Below are 19734 nucleotides of genomic sequence, written 5' to 3' on the forward strand. Positions count from 1 at the left end.
CGACAGGGTATACTGCTCCTCTACTAATGTAAAAATGAAAGAATCTAATTACAAATTGTGTTACACTCCTTTGAGACTCCATAGAATGAAAACAGACATTTCTCCTAACTGTAAAAGATGTACCTCTGAAAGTGGAAACTATATGCATGTATTTTGGAGCTGTAGAGAGATTGCCAGATTTTGGCAATCTATACATACTGCTGCACAGAAAATACTAGATGTACAGTTTGATATGACCCCATGTCTTCTTAATGCCCAGCAGGACTTTGTTCTTGATCCTGACAGAGAACATTTTTTGACTATCACATACTTTGCTAAGAAATGTATTCTTCTATTGTGGGCTTTTAATACTTCTACATTTAAAATGTGGATTGACCAGATTGTTGACTTTCTCCCTCTTGAAAAGCTCACTTATGACCTCCGCAAGAGACAGCCCAAGTTTGATAGACTCTGGTCTCCACTACTCAACAATATTTCAAATTGGACAGAGTGAATGGGGTGATTAGGGAAATGTTGTGTAAGGTGCTGTAAAAACCAACTAATTATTTGTTTGTCGTCTCAGCTAAGGCTGGAAATGGATAAAGAACCTTGACAGTGCTGCTGCCATTTTATTTATTTTTTACAAAATGGCACATTTTAGAAATGCCTTTTATAATTCCCAGCACAAGTAATGCTCATGCTGTTTAATCAGCTTGTTGATATGCCATGCCTGTCAGGTGGATGGATTACTTTGGCAAAGGAGAAATGTTCACTAACGGGTGTAAACAAATTTGTGCACATTTTTTGAGAAATAAGCTTTTCGTGCATATGGAAAATTGTGTTATCTTTTATTTCAGCTCATGAAACTTTACATGTTGCGTTTATATTTTTGTTCAGTATACATGTTTTGACCATGACAGTTTACAATCGAAGGTAACACCAAGTCATTTAGTCTCCTCAACTTGTTCAACAGACACACCATTGATTACCAGATTCAGCTGAGGTCTAGAACTTAAGGAAGGATTTCTACCAAATGTATCAAATCTTACAGACCCGCTCGATTCGGTCTTATGTACACTACCATTCAAAAGTTTGGAGTCACTTAGGAATGTCCTTGTTTTTGAAAGAAAAGCAACACAAAAAAAACATTTTAAAATAACATCAAATTGATCATAGATACAGTGTTGTAAATGACTATTGTAGCTGGAAATTGCTTTTTTACATTTATGGAATGTACACCTATGTAGATAGAGGCCCATTATTAGCAATATCAGGAGCATCAGTATTTGTGGGTTTGATTACAGGCTCAAAATGGCCAGAAACAAAGTACTTTCTTCTGAAACTCGTCAGTCTATTCTTGTTCTGATAAATGAAGGCTATTCCATGCGAGAAATTGCCAAGAAACTGAAGATCTCGTACAACACTGTGTACTACTCCCTTTGCAGAACGGCGCAAACTGGCTCTAACCAGAATAGAAAGAGGAGTGGGAGGCCCCAGTGCACAACTGAGCAAGAGGACAAGTACATTAGTGTCTAGTTTGAGAAACAGACGCCTCACAGTCCTCAACTGGCAGCTTCATTAAATAGTACCCGCAAAACACCAGTCTCAACATCAACAGTGAAGAGGTGACTCCAGGATGCTGGTCTTCTAGGCAGAGTTCCTCTGTCCAGTGTCTGTGTTCTTTTGCCCATTTTAATATTTTATTTTTATTGGCCAGTCTGAGATGTGGCTTTTTCTTTGCATCTCTGCCTAGAAGGCCAGCATCCTGGAGTCGCCTCTTCACTGTTGATGTTGAGACTGGTGTTTTGCGGGTACTATTTAATGAAGCTGCTAGTTGAGGACTGTGAGGCGTCTGCTTCTCAAACTAGACACTCTAATGTACTTATCCTCGACACATTGGCAGTAGAATGGCCTTACTGAAGGGCTCCGTTACTTTCAACATGGCACGGTCATAGGATGCCACCTTTCCAACAAGTCGGTTCTTAAAATTTCTGCCCTGCTGGAGCTGCCCCGGTCAAATGTAAGTGCTGTTATTGTGAAGTGGAAATGTCTCGGAGCAACAACGGCTCTGCTGCGAAGTGGTAGGCCACACAAGCTCACAGACCGGGACCGCTGAAGCCCGTGGCACGTAAAAACCTCCTGTCCTCGGTTGCAACACTCACTACCGAGTTTCAAACTGCCTCTGGAAGCAACGTCAGCACAATAACTGTTCGTCGGGAGATTAATTAAAGTGGGTTTCCATGACCGAGCAGCTGCACACAATCCTAAGATCACCATGCGCAATGCCAAGTGTCTGTTGGAGTGGTGTAAAGCTTGCCGCAATTTTACTCTGGAGCAGTGGAAACGTGTTCTCTGGAGTGACGAATCACGCTTCACCATCTGGCAGTCCAACGGACAAATTTGGGTTTGGCGGATGCCAGGAGACTGCTACCTGCCCCAATGCATAGTGCCAACTGTAAAGTTTGGTGGAGGAGGAATAATGGTCTGGGGCTATTTTTCATGGTTCGGGCTAGACCCCTTAGTTACACTGAAGGGAAATCTTAAAGCTACAGCATACAGTGACTGTTAAGTTCCCCAGTTTCTGTGTTGTTCTGGGTTTGTATGCATGTATTTCAGGAAATAGCTTCCTGGATTCCAGCAAGCAGCTAATTGGTCACCCCCATTGCAGATTGGAGGTCTGATCCCGCCCTGTCACTAAGGGATACAGCTGTCTGCAATTGCAGACTCCCTCTCCAGCTGTATAAAAGCCAGTGTTCCTTTGCTCAGAGAGAGAGCCTATTGGTATGTCCTGTGTTGGTTGTTGCTCAAAGTATTTTGTAGCCGGTCCTGCTGAGGTATGTTTGTCAAAAGGACTGTTTTGATTATTGAAATATTGTATTATTCTGTTTAATTTGTTCCCAGGGAGGAAGGGAAAGGCACCTTGGGAGTGCTTAGGCAAGAGGCCTGCGGGCATACACATACCCGTAGTATGTACTGTCTGTAAGACCTGGGCAGACCACCCCCTGTATTTTGGTTAGCACCCCAGGTGGCGTTAAGAATAGATACGTTTTGGGTAGGAGAGGGGGCTCTAACTTTTACTTTCTTTGTTTTGGTTCCGTCCAGTCCCTTTTCCCCAAATGACCGTGTGACGGAATAAATTCCCTGTTAACGGTAAACTTCTGCCTCTGTCATCCATACCCGCACCTACAATCACATACCTCTTTCACTCTGCGGGGAGTTGTGTTCCCTCCTCCAAGAGGCGTGCGTAACAGTGACATTCTAGACGATTCCAACTTTGTTGTGTCAACAGTTTGGGGAAGGCCCTTTCCTATTTCAGCATGACAATTCCCCCGTACACAAAGCAAGGTCCATACAGAAATGGTTTGTCGAGATCGGTGTGGAAGAACTTGACTGGCCTGCACAGAGCCCTGACCTCGACCCCATCGAACACCTTTGGGGTGAATTGGAACGCTGACTGCAAGCCAGGCCTAATCGCCCAACATCAGTGCCCGACCTCACTAATGCTCTTGTAGCTGAATAGAAGCAAGTCCCTGCAGCAATGTCCCAACATCTCGTGGGAAGCCTTCCCAGAAGAGTGGAGGCTGTTATAGCAGCAAAGGGGGGACCAACTCCATATTAATGTCCATGATTTTGGAATGAGATGATTGACGAGCAGGTGGCCACATACTTTTGCTCATGTAGTGTATTTTCAACATCATCCACAAGAGTCACAGCAAAATCTTTTGTATGATCTCCTATACAATAGTTTAGGCCCAGCTTTTGGAACTTTGGCTTTTCTGGATATAGCCACTATATTGTGATCACTGCATTAAATGGGTACGGATACAGCTTTAGAACAAAGTTCTCCAGTATTAGTAAAAATGTGATCAATACATGTGGATGATCTTGTTCCTGTAGTGTTTAAACACCCTGGTAGGTTGATTTAATAACCTGAACCAGATTACAGACACTGATTACAGTGAGAAGCTTCCTCTTGAGCAGACAGCTTGATAAACCAGTCAATATTCAGGTCCCCAAGAAAGTAGATCTGTTTACATCACATACACTATCAAGCATTTCACACATTTTTTAGATGCTGACTTTAGCACTTGGTGGCCTATAGAAAACCCTCAAAGAAAAGGCTTTATATGTGCCAGGTGAACCTGCAACCACAAGACTTCAATAACACTTGACATAAGATCTTCTGTAAGCATTACAGGGATATGGCTCTGAGTGAGTATATATCGATACCTTCCCCATAAGTATTCCTGTCTCATCTATAGATGTTATATCCTTGTATTGCTTCTACTGTATCATCAAATGAATTATCTAAGTGAGTCTCAGAAATGGCTAATATATGAATGTTATCTGATCTTAGTACGTTTTTGATTTCATTAACCTTATTTCTAAGGTTTCATACTGTATATTAACTGGTATAGCTCTGTAGCGTGCTGGCCTACCTTGCTCTCCAGGGGGTTTGTGTCTGGCTGGTGTTGTGTTGAGTCAGAGCTGACTGATAGCTGTTTTCACACACAGGTCACCCTGGACGTGCAGAGGGAAGGCAGCCTGTCCACCAAGGGCCCCAGAGGCGGAGTCTTCGTCATGTACAACTGTGCTCGGCTGCACACAGTTGTTTTGAACATGCCATTATCCAAAGTGACCCAGAAAACACTTAGGCCACATACTGTGTTATGTTGTAGTCAAACCACAAACTGAGCCATCTGACCCACACAATTGCACTGCTAGGCTACCTGCCTCCTTTACACTGCCATGTTGTATATGCGTACTAGTGCAGACCACACCAAGCAAACATGTACATCCTACATTGTACTCGGTCTTTCTCATGCTGCATGTTCAGTTCCTCCTTATTTGCATCCTACAGGACTTTACCCTGAAATCCCAGAGGGCTCCCAGTTGGACTTCTCAGCTCTAAAAGAAGAGGTAGGCCTATCATTGGTTAAATGACTGCTCCACAGCACACATTACAGAGCCTGTGCTGATCAAGGATCAGTTTTGCCGAGGAGGCTGCTGAGGGGAGGACAGCTCACAAAAATGTCCGGAACAGAGCGAATGGAATGGCATCAAACACCTGGAAACCATGTGTTTGATGTATTTTATACCAATCCACTGATTCCGCTCCAGTTATTACCACAAGCTGGTTCTATCCAATTAAGGTGCCACCAACCTCCTGTGGGATGGGGGAGGACCTTATCCTGGATTCTTCCAAGCACTTCTACTCTGAGGCGCTTTGTGAATATGGGTCTAGATATGTTTCATTTGTACTCTGGTCCTCCAGAGATTGCTATTCTCCACAGTCATGGTGTCTTTTCCTGTTTCATAGGGGGAGTGGCTGCTTCTGTTCGATTACCTCATTCCATTCTCGGAGCTTCTCGACCAAACAGGACAGACGTTGGGGTGTGATGGAGGGGCCAGAGTCAACCTGAAGACTGAACGGGTGAGATTTAAAATAATAAGTGCATTTAAAATATCAGTTTCAGTTTGGACACACCTACTCATTCCAGGGTTTTTCTTTATTTTTACTGTTTTATACATTTTAGAATAATAGTGAAGACATCAAAACTATGAAATAACACATGTATTTATGTTATAACCAAAAAAGTGTTAAAAATCTATATATTTGAGATTCTTCAAAGTAGCCACCATTTGCCTTGATGACCGCTTTGCACACTCTTGGCATTCTCAACTAGCTTCATGAGGTAGTCACCTGGAATGCATTTCAATTAACAGGTGTGCCTTGTTCATTTGTGGATTTTTTTTTCCTTAATGCGTTTGAGCCAATCAGTTGTGTTGTGACAAGATAGGGGTGGGTATACAGATGATAGCCCTATTTGGTAAAATACCAAGTCCATATTATTGCAAGAACAGCTGAAATAAGCAAAGAGAAATGACAGCCCATCATTACTGTAAGACATCAGTCAATCTGGATAATGTCAAGAACTTTGCAAGTTTCTTCAAGTACAGTCGCAAAAACCATCAAGCACTATGATGAAACTGTCTCTCATGAGGACTGCCACAGGAAAGGAAGACCCAGAGTTACGTCTGCTGCAGAGGAGAAGTTCATTAGAGTTACCTGTCTCTCATGAGGACCGCCACAGGAAAGGAAGACCCAGAGTTATCTCTGCTGCAGAGGATAAGTTCATTAGAGTTACCAGCCTCAGAAATTGCAGCCCAAATAAATGCTTCACGGAAGTTCAAGTAACAGACATCTCAACATTAACTGTTTAGAGGAGACTGTGTGAATCAGGCCTTCATGGTCGAATTGCTGCAAAGAAACCACTACTAAAGGACACCAATAAGAAGAAGAGACTTGCTTGGGCCAAGAAACACGAGCAATGGACATTAGACCAGTGGGAATCTGTCCTTTTTTGTTTGAGTCCAGATTTGAGAGTTTTGGTTCCAACCTTTGTGTCTTTGTGAGACGCAGAGTAGGTGAACAGATTATCTCCGCATGTGTGATTCCCACTGAAGCATGGAGGTGGTTTGCTGGTGACACTGTCAGTGATTTATTTAGAATTCAAGGCAGTAACCAGCATGGCTACCACAGCATTTTGCAACGATACGCCAACCCATCTGGTTTGGGCTTAGTGGGACTATCATTTGTTTTTCAACAGGACAATGACGCAACACACCTCCAGGCTGTGTAAGGGCTATTTGACCAAGTAGGAGCATGATGGAGTGCTGCATCAGATGACCTGGCCTCCACAATCACCCGACCTCAACCCAATTGAGATGGTTTGGGATGAGTTGAGGGATGAGATGAGATGAGGACCGCAGAGTGAAGGAAAAGCAGCCAACAAGTGCTCAGCACATGTGGGAACTCCTTCAAGGCTGTTGGAAAAGCATTCCAGGTGAAGCTGATTGAAAGACAGCCTAGTGTTCAAAGCTGTCATCAAGGCAAAGGGTTGCAAACTTTGAAGAATTATAAAATATATTTTGATTTAACACTATTTTTGGTTACTACATTATTTAATGTGTTATTTCACAGTTTTGATGTCTTCACTATTCTACAATGTAGAAAACATGAAATAAAACCCCTTGAATAAGTAGGTGTCAAACTTTTGACTTGAACAGTAGGTAAATGAATGCTCATATAATGTATGTTTAATGTGTGTGCAATGTGTCTCCCAGATCTGCAAGTTCCTGGTGTCCCTCAGTAAGGATTTTAGCTCTTATTACAACAGAGTCCACGTCCTTGGGGTGAGCACTCCCTAATATTTCCGCTATAATTGTCTGTCTGTGTTGAGGGTGGGGGTAGTTAATTTAGGTTAGGTTTAATTACAGCATGTGGTCTCGCAGTATGCAGAATTACATATCTGTTTGCATGTGTGATGCCCCTCTATGTTTGGCACATTGTGTTAATGGCCTATGACCGACCATACCAGGCCTGAAAACATGGTGTACTGATAGAGTACAGATTATTTTAGATTTAAACTGATTACAGTTCACTCCATACTCCCCCCTCTTTTTCAATCTCTCTCTATATCCCCTCTTTCCCCCTCTACAGGAGCCGTTGCCTCACCTCTTCAATCAGATGTTTTGTCGGCTGCAGTTGTTGAGAGCACTAAGAGAGCTCTACCATAGCGCACTAGACACTCTTCACCTTCCTCCCATTCCACAGCTATAGCCCCAAATACCCCAACGAAAGCCAGAATTATAGCCCCATGAACTGACCCAAATTCCCCAACTATAGCCCCATGAACTGACCCAAATTCCCCAACTATAGCCCCATGAACTGACCCAAATTCCCCAACTATAGCCCCATGAACTGACCCAAATTCCCCAACTATAGCCCCATGAACTGACCCAAATTCCCCAACTATAGCCCCATGAACTGCCCAAATATAAGGCCTACTAACGGACAAAAATATCACTAGCCTATCCCATAGATGAAAAAGACATGCCACTTTTACTGCCCAAAGGATTATACTGTAGTTAGCAATAGGCTTTTATTTTCTCCAAATTGATCCCCAAATACTTACAGTGCCTTGCGAAAGTATTCGGCCCCCTTGAACTTTGCGACCTTTTGCCACATTTCAGGCTTCAAACATAAAGATATAAAACTGTATTTTTTTGTGAAGAATCAACAACAAGTGGGACACAATCATGAAGTGGAACGACATTTATTGGATATTTCAAACTTTTTTAACAAATCAAAAACTGAAAAATTGGGCGTGCAAAATTATTCAGCCCCTTTACTTTCAGTGCAGCAAACTCTCTCCAGAAGTTCAGTGAGGATCTCGGAATGATCCAATGTTGACCTAAATGACTAATGATGATAAATACAATTCACCTGTGTGTAATCAAGTCTCCGTATAAATGCACCTACACTGTGATAGTCTCAGAGGTCCGTTAAAAGCGCAGAGAGCATCATGAAGAACAAGGAACACACCAGGCAGGTCCGAGATACTGTTGTGAAGAAGTTTAAAGCCGGATTTGGATACAAAAAGATTTCCCAAGCTTTAAACATCCCAAGGAGCACTGTGCAAGCGATAATATTGAAATGGAAGGAGTATCAGACCACTGCAAATCTACCAAGACCTGGCTGTCCATCTAAACTTTCAGCTCATACAAGGAGAAGACTGATCAGAGATGCAGCCAAGAGGCCCATGATCACTCTGGATGAACTGCAGAGATCTACAGCTGAGGTGGGAGACTCTGTCCATAGGACAACAATTAGTTGTATATTGCACAAATCTGGCCTTTATGGAAGAGTGGCAAGAAAGCCATTTCTTAAAGATATCCATAAAAAGTGTTGGTTAAAGTTTGCCACAAGCCACCTGGGAGACACACCAAACATGTGGAAGAAGGTGCTCTGGTCAGATGAAACCAAAATTGAACTTTTTGGCAACAATGCAAAACGTTATGTTTGGCGTAAAAGCAACACAGCTGAACACACCATCCCCACTGTCAAACATGGTGGTGGCAGCATCATGGTTTGGGCCTGCTTTTCTTCAGCAGGGACAGGGAAGATGGTTAAAATTGATGGAAAGATGGATGGAGCCAAATACAGGACCATTCTGGAAGAAAACCTGATGGAGTCTGCAAAAGACCTGAGACTGGGACGGAGATTTGTCTTCCAACAAGACAATGATACAAAACATAAAGCAAAATCTACAATGGAATGGTTCAAAAATAAACATATCCAGGTGTTAGAATGGCCTTGTCAAAGTCCAGACCTGAATCCAATCGAGAATCTGTGGAAAGAACTGAAAAGTGCTGTTCACAAATGCTCTCCATCCAACCTCACTGAGCTCGAGCTGTTTTGCAAGGAGGAATGGGAAAAAATTTCAGTCTCTCGATGTGCAAAACTGATAGAGACATACCCCAAGCGACTTACAGCTGTAATCGCAGCAGAAGGTGGCGCTACAAAGTATTAACTTAAGAGGGCTGAATAATTTTGCACGCCCAATTTGTCAGTTTTTGATTTGTTAAAAAAGTTTGAAATATCCAATAAATGTCGTTCCACTTCATGATTGTGTCCCACTTGTTGTTGATTCTTCACAAAAAAATACAGTTTTATATCTTTATGTTTGAAGCCTGAAATGTGGCAAAAGGTCGCAAAGTTCAAGGGGGCCGAATACTTTCGCAAGGCACTGTACACCCTATATTACACCCTATATTACACCCACTCTATTTATTGCTGATAAAAGAATGTGTATAAATGATTCACCCTACAGTGAAGTGTTTGTCTCCCCTGTCTTATCATCAGTATCTCTGATGTACAACAGATACAGCATCTACCGTAGACACTCACTGCCTTTGAACCAATGATCATCTTCAGTCTTCCCTTATACAATACCATAGATGCTTTTCCACTAACAAACACTGCCCCAGAGCCATAGGTATTTACACAGACTCTGTATGTACACTGTAAGCACTGCCCCCGCTCTGATCACTAGATGTTGCTCCTGGCCATGAGCCATTTACGTTCCCCTTCCTTCTACTTGAATAATACAAATAGATATGTTTCACTGGAACTGACTGTCTCAGTATGGTGTGTGTGTGTGTGTGTGTGTGTGTGTGTGTGTGTGTGTGTGTGTGTGTGTGTGTGTGTGTGTGTGTGTGTGTGTGTGTGTGTGTGTGTGTGTGTGTGTGTGTGTGTGTGTGTGTGTGTGTGTGTGTGTGTGTGTGTCTGTATATATCTCACTCACACATTCCCTCTCACACACACAGTGCATTTGGAAAGTATTCAGACCCCTTGACTTTTTCCACATTTTGTTACGTTACAACCTTATTCGAAAATGGATTACATTTGTTTTTTCACCCCTCATCAATCGACACACAATACCCCATAATGACAAAGCAAAAACAGGTTTTTAGAATGTTTGGCAAATGTATAAAATAAAAAAAGTATTCAGACCCTTTACTTAGCGTTTTGTTGAAGCACCTTTGACAGGGATTACAGCCGCAAGTCAAATCAATCTTTATTTGCCACATGCGCTGAATACAACAAGTGTAGACTTCACTGTGAAATGCTTAATTACAAGCCCTTAACCAACAGTACAGTTCAAGAAGAAGAAAATATTTACCAAGTAGGCTAAGATAAAAAGTAATAATAAAAAGTAACACAATAAGAATAACGAGGCTATATACAAGGGACACCGGTACCAAGTCAGTGTGCAGGGGTACAGGCTAGTTGAGGTAATCTGTACATGTAGGTGGGGGCGAAGTGACTATGCATAGGTAACAAACAAACGGCGAGTAGCAGCAGGGGGGGTGGTGTCAATGTAAATTGTCAGGTGGCGATGTTTTATGAATTGTTCAGCAGTCTAATGGCTTGGGGGTAGAAGCTGTTAAGGAGCCTTTTGATCCTAGACTTGGTGCTCCGGTACCGCTAGCCATGCGGAAGCAGAGAAAACAGTCTATAACTTGGGTGACTGGAGTCTCTGACAATTTATTGGCTTTCCTCTGACACGCCTATTTATATACAGTGCCTTGCGAAAGTATTCGGCCCCCTTGAACTTTGCGACCTTTTGCCACATTTCAGGCTTCAAACATAAAGATATAAAACTGTATTTTTTTGTGAAGAATCAACAACAAGTGGGACACAATCATGAAGTGGAACGACATTTATTGGATATTTCAAACTTTTTTAACAAATCAAAAACTTAAAAATTGGGCGTGCAAAATTATTTAGCCCCTTTACTTTCAGTGCAGCAAACTCTCTCCAGAAGTTCAGTGAGGATCTCTGAATGATTCAATGTTGACCTAAATGACTAATGATGATAAATACAATCCACCTGTGTGTAATCAAGTCTCCGTATAAATGCACCTGCACTGTGATAGAGGGAGGTGTTTAGTCCCAGAGGCCTTAGCTTAGTGATGAGCTTCGTGGGCACTATGGTGTTGAGCGCTGAGCTGTAGTCAATAAACAGCATTCTCACATACAGTGGGGCAAAAAAGTATTTAGTCAGCCACCAATTGTGCAAGTTCTCCCACTTAAAAAGATGAGAGGCCTGTAATTTTCATCTTAGGTACACTTCAACTGACAGACAAAATGAGAAAAAGAAATCCAGAAAATCACATTGTAGGATTTTTTATGAATTTATTTGCAAATTATGGTGGAAAATAAGTATTTGGTCACCTACAAACAAGCAAGATTTCTGGCTCTCACAGACCTGTAACTTCTTCTTTTAAGAGGCTCCTCTGTCCTCCACTTGTTACCTGTATTAATGGCACCTGTTTGAACTTGTTATCAGTATAAAAGACACCTCACTTTGAGTCCGGGCTCTGGCTGGACCACTCAAGGACATTCGGAGTCTTGTCCCGAAGCCACTCCTGTATTGTCTTGCCGATGTGCTTAGGGTCGTTGTCCTGTTGGAAGGTGAACCTTCACCCCAGTCTGAGGTCCTGAGCAATCTGTTGCAGGTTTTCATCAAGGATCTCTCTGTACTTTGCTCTGTTAATCTTTCCTTCGATCCTGACCAGTCTCGGACACGGAGTTCTTGTGGACCTTCAATGCAGCATTTTCTGGTATTTCTTGTTTTTTTCTTTCTTTTTTTTTTGCAAACATTTCTACAAACCTGTTTTTGATTTGTCATTATGGAGTATTGTGTGTCTGAATACTTCCCGACTGCATTGTGTATGTGCCATGGACTAACCCTCCACCACCACCACTGCAGTACTTCTCCTGTGACATAGTACATACTATACTGCACTGCGCCAGACGCCACTTCTCCATTGTCGCTCTGTGCCATATCTTGGACATTTATTATCATGTACGTTTTGTGTGTTGGTGTGCGTGAATCTTGGGTCAGACTCTTTTTTTTTGCTCTCTCTAAGTTTTTGTCAACAGCGCATCAGATCAATATATTTTTCACCTTCACTGATTTGATCAATAAATGAGTGTTGAACTCGGTGACCCTGCTGCTGTGTGTGAAGGTTTGTATGTGTCATATTGCAGCACGGTGTTCCACTATTTGGTCACTTTAACTCTAGAATCCTTAATTGAACCAATAACAAAGCGGTCACCCTGACTTTGATTTGGTAAAAGCTGAAGGATGTGCCTGAAGAAGATTAACCACCCTCAAATTCATAGGCAGAGCTGGGGATGCATGGACTGGCCATCCATGATATCAAAATTATAGTTTAACCATGTTTTGAGGCTATACAGTGTTTGTTTCCACTGAACGAAAATATAAACGCAACATGTAAAGTGTTCGTCCCGTGTTTCATGAACTGAAATTTTAAAAATCCAGAAATGTTCCATATGCACAAAATGCTTATTTCTCTCAAACTTGCACACATTTGTTTACATCCCTGTTAGTGAGCATTTCTCCTTTGCCAAGATAATCCATCCACCTGCCAGGTGTGGCATCTCAAGAAGCTGATTAAACATTATGATCATTACACAAGTGCACCTTGTGCTGGGGACAATAAAAGGCCACTTTTAAAATTAGAAGTTTTGTCACACAACACAATGCCACAGATGTCTCAAGTTGAGGGAGTGTGCAATTGGCATGCTGACTGCAGGAATGTCCACCAGAGCTGTTGCCAGAGAACCGGCCTCACAACTGCAGATCACGTGTAACCACGCCAGCTCAGGACCACCACATCCAGCTTCTTCAGCTGCGGAATCATCTGAGGGGGAGAGGTGTTGAGTATTTCTGTCTTTTAATAAATCCCTTTAGTGGAGGAAAACTCATTCTGATTGGGTGGGCCTGTGCCCTCCAATGCCCACCTATGGCTGCACCCCTGCCCAGTCATGTAAAAGCCATAGATTTGGGCCAAATTCATACTTATTTCAATTGGCTAATTTCCTTATATGAACTGTAACTAAGTAAAATCTTACATTTTGCATTTGTATTTTTGTTCAGTATATATTGTTTACAAACATTGGAGTAAAACAAGCTTTTATTTGGGGTTTTGATGAGGTACGACAGTTGAACTAAACTCATGAGGCATAAGTTATATTCTTCAAGAATCAATTGGTGTATATATAATTCATTAATAAGTCCAAAAATGTTTTTAGCAGCTAAGTATTCCAGCTTTTAAGTGTGACAAATTACAGGGAAAAATCTAGATGGTTGGATAATGCCTGGGGATTATGGAAATAATTGGTTATGAGAATAATTCATTTGTAGGTAATATCAGATAATTTACCCAATCATAGCACTAATAAAAGAAAGGTACATGGATGCTCAAGTTCACCCTAGGCAATTAAAATGGGTGACGGGGCCACGCAATTAGAATCTTCCCCACGTTGGCGACTATTGAGAATAATTGGGGAAAGTAAGAGCTCTCTCCTCATCATTAGCTGGTCCTGCCACACCAAGCTCTATGCTCTGTATGAAAGATGGAGTGATTATTTTCCCCTCCCCCTGGTGTCCTTTTGACCCCCCCCCCCTCCAAAATGAGATGGAACAGCTGGCATTGGAGCTCTCCACAGGCTTCAGCTGTCTGGCCTCCCAATCACCACCACCATGGGTAAACATATTCCAGAGGAGGCTGCTGGGAGGAGCTATAGGAGGATAGGCTCATTGTAATTGCTGGAATGGAATGGAGTCAAACATGGTTTTATACCATTCCAGACATTACAATGAGCCTGCCCTCCTATAGGTCCTCCTACCAGCCTCCACTGAACTATTCATTATGACACACTGTAGTAAAATGCTTTGCAATGTAAAACGAAATTGAGCCTTTCTGATTGGACATATTTCGGTAGTCACTCCCTGTTTAATTCTGCTTCCTTCTGTTTAGTGCCTAATAAATACACCCCATATCTCCATACACACACCTCTCCTCTTTTACCCCCACAGTCTTCCCGACGCAAGGTGGAGACGGTTTGCTGACGCCAGACCAAACCTCTTGAGAGAGACAGGGTTTTACAGAGCAGATGTATGGGGTGACACTAAGTTCAGTGTTACACTGAACTGTGTGGAATCAGCTGTTTCTGACTCCAGCAGTTTTATTTATCCATTTAGCAGGGGAATAGAAGGCAGTATGTTTACAGCACTGAAGCCTAGTTGATTTCCCATAGTTTATTAACCATTCTCTTTCATATTTGTGAGTAAATTCATACTCAGATTGCCATATACTGGCTAGATTTCTGGTGCAACATGATGCATTGCTATGACTTTAGCTTTTTTAAATCCTGGGAATACGGGCCTGGTTATTGCAGTTTGGAAATATGTGTGTGTGTGTTCCCGTGTTCCCATTCCCCACAGCCAATGAGTTAAGCAAGTCTGGCTTTAGAAGTCTGACAAGAATAGGCAGGGGTCATGCAGTACATGAACATAGCCACAGGGTGGAGGTCTACTGACATATTTCAACCACCTGACAGACAGTCCACCAGCAGGCAGCCTTGCTTTTCATCTCCTGCTATCACGTCTCCCCTTCGCCTGCCTGTCAATCACTCCCCTCAGGCCTTGGTTGGCCAGAGACAATGGAGGGAGGAGAGAGAGAAAAGGGGATGCAAACATGAAAGGAGTTCAAAAATGGAGGGATGAATGCAAAGGGAAAGGAGGAGAGCATGCAGAGTAAATGCTATGAGCAAATCTACTGTCTTAAAGGAGGGGGAAAACAGGGAGATGAATGAGGTCAGGGATGCCCATGAGAATAGAGTTCTTTGTGGTTGCCAGAGAGAGAGAGTGCAGGAGAGAGCACAGAAGGGAGGGAGGGAGAAATGGGTGGTGTGGAGGAGAAAAATAGGGAGGGAGGGAGTAGGCTAGGCTAGGCTATTGATATTGATGTGTATTTAAGTGCTTTGGCTGACTGGCTCGGTATACCAGGAAACGACAGGATGAGAGATTGGGGGTGGAGGGAGGCTAACAGCGGGACTGAGGAGCAGAGAGATAACATAAATGATGTGGAACACAAAAACACATTGACTGATATCAGTTAGAACATCCAGGATATTTTCTACTTAATGAACACTTTGAACACAGAGGCAGTGGTGACTGTGACGAAGAGACTGATAGGGATTCTATCCAAAAGATAAATTGTGTCTTTATAACACATGGGCAATTTTGCACATCAGGCTTGCTTATTTCCAAGTGAATGTGGCTCCTGTTGAAAGTGTCCCATAGTGTCTTTGAATGTGCAGAGTGTGGTGAGAGGAGAACTTGAATTTGTGGGGGTTGGGTTGTAGTTGTTGGTTGATGGCAGGGGCAGGGGCCCGGAGATGGACAGATTTAATCAGATAAACTCCTCATGCAACAGCTGTCATCCAGCCCTCGCTGCCTCTCTCTCCCTCTCGTTCTGTGGCTCCCTTTCCTTTCTCTCCTCACTCTACCCTGGTTGAATACAAATTAGGGAACTGGTTGAATTAGAATTTCTGTATACTGGATACCTAATTGTGAGCAAATGAGACCAACCATCCATTGTTTTAATGATTCTCTGAATTAGTGCATTATGATTATTTAAAGGGACAATCAGCAGTTGCTGCATCCATTTTTAGATGTATAAATGAATGGTGTGTAACCATAGATTCTTGTAGAATATAACGTAATTGAGTTTAACTGTTGTACCCAATTAGAAGCCAAAATATAAGGTTATTTTATTCCAATATTTGTAAACAAAGTAGATGTAAATTAACACTATATAGCCTTAAAACATGGTTAAAACTATAATTGATATGGATGGCTCAGGAGATGAGGCTGGTGAGGGGAGGACGGCTCATAATGGCTGGGATGGAGTAAATGGAATGGTATCAAACTCATGGAAACCAGATGTTTCATACCATTCTAGCTATTACAATGAGCCATCCTCCCCAATTTTGGTACCACAGGCTGCCTGTGATGGATGGTCAGTCCTTGCATCCACAGCTCTGTCTATGAATTTGAGAGTGGTTACATTTCTTCAGCCCCATCCCTCAGCTTTTTAAGGAAACAGGGGCGGTGAGAAGCCTTGCTATTGTTTCTCCTGCTGACTGCTGCTTTAACTGCTTTTAATCATTCATTTCCTGATTCTGTTTTCTCAGACGTTTATGTAGGCATGCTATGTGTGTGCAATCTTAAGTCTACATTCAAACATTCACATGTTTACTAGCTGATCAGATCACATCACTGTTCAACTGTTGTGAAAGGGGAAGAGGTACCAGCATGGGTATTGACCCTCTCCCAGCACTTCCATTTAATCCAATATCCTCTTAACCAGCCAAATGGTTGAGAAGATCCTATATCAAAGTAACTGCACATCCAGCAATAATAATCTGGAGTCAGCATGAGGCTGGGACTGGGAGGCCCCCTGCTGGGTTCAAGCCCTCCAGGACCCTAGTTTAGTAGCTCTGCTTATACAGATAATACACTTCTTTAGCTAATGCTGATGAGTCTCATAAAGTCTTACTGATCTCTGCTGATAGTGATACCTACAATACCCAGTGATAGAGATCCAGACATTCAGCTGCTGCTGCTGCTGATGCAATTTGTGTTGGTAGGGTTCCCATCTGAAATGGATCCAGATTCCAGTTCGACCTGGGCCTGCGGCCACCAGGAGCCAGTCTGATGCAACCCAGACCACAGTAGTGTGATAGGGATCCTCCATCCAGCCTAATCTCATCTGATATGAATCCAGCTTGGATAGATCCAGCCTGATAGTGCTGTGGCTCTGCTAGCTCTTAGACCTGGCAAATATTGCTCTAGAATCTCATGACCTCATCATGTAGCCTACTGATCTAGATCTCAATCTATATTTATTGCAGTGACTATGTGATTCTGTGTTTAGACATTGTATTTCGAGGGATCACTTTTGTCTGTCATTGGTAATATGGCAATAGGGATTTATGTTCTGAATATTTCCTCATGGTCAAAGATTTCATTCTTGCCATTTTTACATCTGTGTTCTATCTGAATGTTCACATTCTTCAGAACAGAACATTTCCATAATCAGTGCCATGGCAGTTTGATACATTCTATGGGAATAGACTTGGGGAGATTGTGTGAGCAATGGTAAAAGCATTGTTCAGGGAATGCTATGGAATACCAAGGTCTGATATGTATATCTGTGCTGCATAATTTTTCATCGTTCTCCTTTTTAAATGCCAACTTACTCTCTCTCCCGCTCTTCACCCCCACCTCTCTCTCTCTCTCTCTCTCTCTCTCTCTCTCTCTCTCTCTCTCTCTCTCTCTCTCTCTCTCTCTCCCGCTCTTCACCCCCACCTCTCTCTCTCTCTCTCTCTCTCTCTCCCGCTCTTCACCCCCACCTCTCTCTCTCTCTCTCTCTCTCTCTCTCTCTCTCTCCCGCTCTTCACCCCCACCTCTCTCTCTCTCTCTTTCTCTCCCTTTCTCTTTATTCAGTGATTTGGGTCACTGGCTGATAAGAGACAAAACACAGCTGGCCTAAAAAACTATGAACACACACACACAAATACACATGTACAATTTTTCTGACACGCATACAATATACTTAAGGCACACACTCATCCAGAGCATCCTTTAAAACATGTGTTTGTTGTTGTTTGCCCACACTGAAAATGTACTTCTGTCTCTTTCTCTGTGTCACTTTCCCTTCGTCCATCCACAAGGTCTCTCTCATCACTTGTTTTATAAACAAAACTCTGTGCCCTGAATAAAACTGTGGGTGGGGGGGGTGTCAGTAAACCTCTCCTTCATATCAAGAGATTTTCATTATATTTGCTTTAGATGTTTATAGGACAGAGAACCCTTTCCAATTTGTTCAAATGTTTTACCTTGCCACATGGTTGTTTCAAAAAGTGTTGATTTATAATGGAACCCAGAATGGTGGGTTGATGTGTTTGTGTATAGGATGGTAGAGCCAGTAATTTCATGATCAAATTGGCCAAGCTCTAGGCCCCTGTCTGAATCTAATAAACTAGCAGCCAGATAATGAACATATAGACCATGTGGCCTTATCACATAGGGCTAATCTCCCCAAATAATTAATGACATCATCATCCTTTTGGTTGACTGTTGAAGGTAAGAAGGAAAACACACTTCAAACATGAGAGGAAAACAGGTTGCAATAGGAATCAAGGCCCGAACAATGAATAAATGAATGGTCTCTAATCAACTGTGAGATCAAGGAGAGCTAAGGGCCCGTTACCTTTCTTGGCTGTTTGGTATTCACGTCAACGTAGCGTGCAGAGGCTTATTGCTGTATTATTCACGCGCAACCCATAGGCCCTATATAAGCTGTTGCAAGAGTCACACAATCACCCCACACGCGCCACGCAGCTGCTGCCATATGCCATCAGAGAGAGGAGGGATGGAGTGGGTCTTCCCGGATAGCGACCCTCTGTGTCGACCTGTCTAAGTGGCAGGACGGCCAGGGCCCTGGCCTTCTTCCTTTCCCATAAATGATCGATGTCGAAGACAACAGGCGATTGGTTGGCATTGGCAAATTACACGACTAGCCTATCCGTCAATCTATGTGCGTTCCCTCACACCTCTTGTGAATATATACTGCCGCATAATTTCCAGTCAAGGCCAGATGTAAACCGTGCCGCCACTACCACCTGCCGCTCGGGATTTCAGGGAAAGGGTCTGGGGACTCTGTGGCACCCGGCCTGGTCAGACAAGGAGAGCGGGGCCGGGGGCATGCAATTAGGCTAAGGAGTATGTGACTGGCAGGCAAAATGAGTAAAGAAACCCTCCACAGTGCCCCTCACTCCCTGCACACTCGACCCCTCGGCGGGGTATAATCCCCCACAGGATAAAAGTACTCCCACTTTCGCTGTTCCCATGGTAACTCACACCGTTGAAAAGCAGGGTCTTGCGTTGCGGCTCGCGGTAGATAGATAGGGGACTCCCAGTGAGGATGCGTTTATGGATCCACGGTTGCGTGGAGGGGAGCCACCCAGTTAAATTTGGACACAACAGTTTTTTGAAAATGGTGTCTATAAATTAGTGATGTACAGTTTGCAAACGATTCGTTCTTTTTTTATATTTTCTGAGTGACTCGCTCGTTTGACCTGCAGGCTAGCCGCAATGAATTCCACTGCAGGATTCATATGCTGCTCCGCGACTCTGGACACGTTCTCCGACCAACAGCTGTCCTTCATAGGCCTATATGCGCGCATAAAAAAAGATCATGCTACAAGCAGCATAGAGAAGCAATATGCATGTTTAGAACTGATAGATTAATTGATCGCCTGGTGCAAAAATGAATGCAACGAACTACATATGTATTATTTGGATGGTTCTCTCATTGATCATGTTCCCGCCTACAATATTTTAAAAAACCAAAATATTCTGGGTCCATCAGACCCACAAAAGTAATAAAATAAGACAAAAATGTGATGGGAGAGATGGGCGCACGAACAGGCTATGGACATTTCAGCACTACAACACCGTGGAC

The 19734-nt window shown here is 42.9% G+C and overlaps 1 protein-coding gene across 1 annotated transcript in view; it reads left to right on the forward strand.

The window, feature by feature from the left end:
* Window positions 1-7603, forward strand: part of LOC139367346 (DALR anticodon-binding domain-containing protein 3-like) — a 29880-nt gene extending 22277 nt beyond the window's left edge. The window contains exons 8-11 of the mRNA XM_071105550.1: window positions 4495-4614; window positions 5300-5413; window positions 7108-7176; window positions 7484-7603. Coding sequence (XP_070961651.1) covers window positions 4495-4614; window positions 5300-5413; window positions 7108-7176; window positions 7484-7603 — 423 coding nt within the window. The remainder of the gene's footprint in view (window positions 1-4494; window positions 4615-5299; window positions 5414-7107; window positions 7177-7483) is intronic.
* Window positions 7604-19734: the final 12131 nt, after the last annotated feature.

This window comes from Oncorhynchus clarkii, chromosome 16 (assembly GCF_045791955.1).
Source record: "Oncorhynchus clarkii lewisi isolate Uvic-CL-2024 chromosome 16, UVic_Ocla_1.0, whole genome shotgun sequence".
Lineage (NCBI taxonomy): Eukaryota > Metazoa > Chordata > Actinopteri > Salmoniformes > Salmonidae > Oncorhynchus > Oncorhynchus clarkii.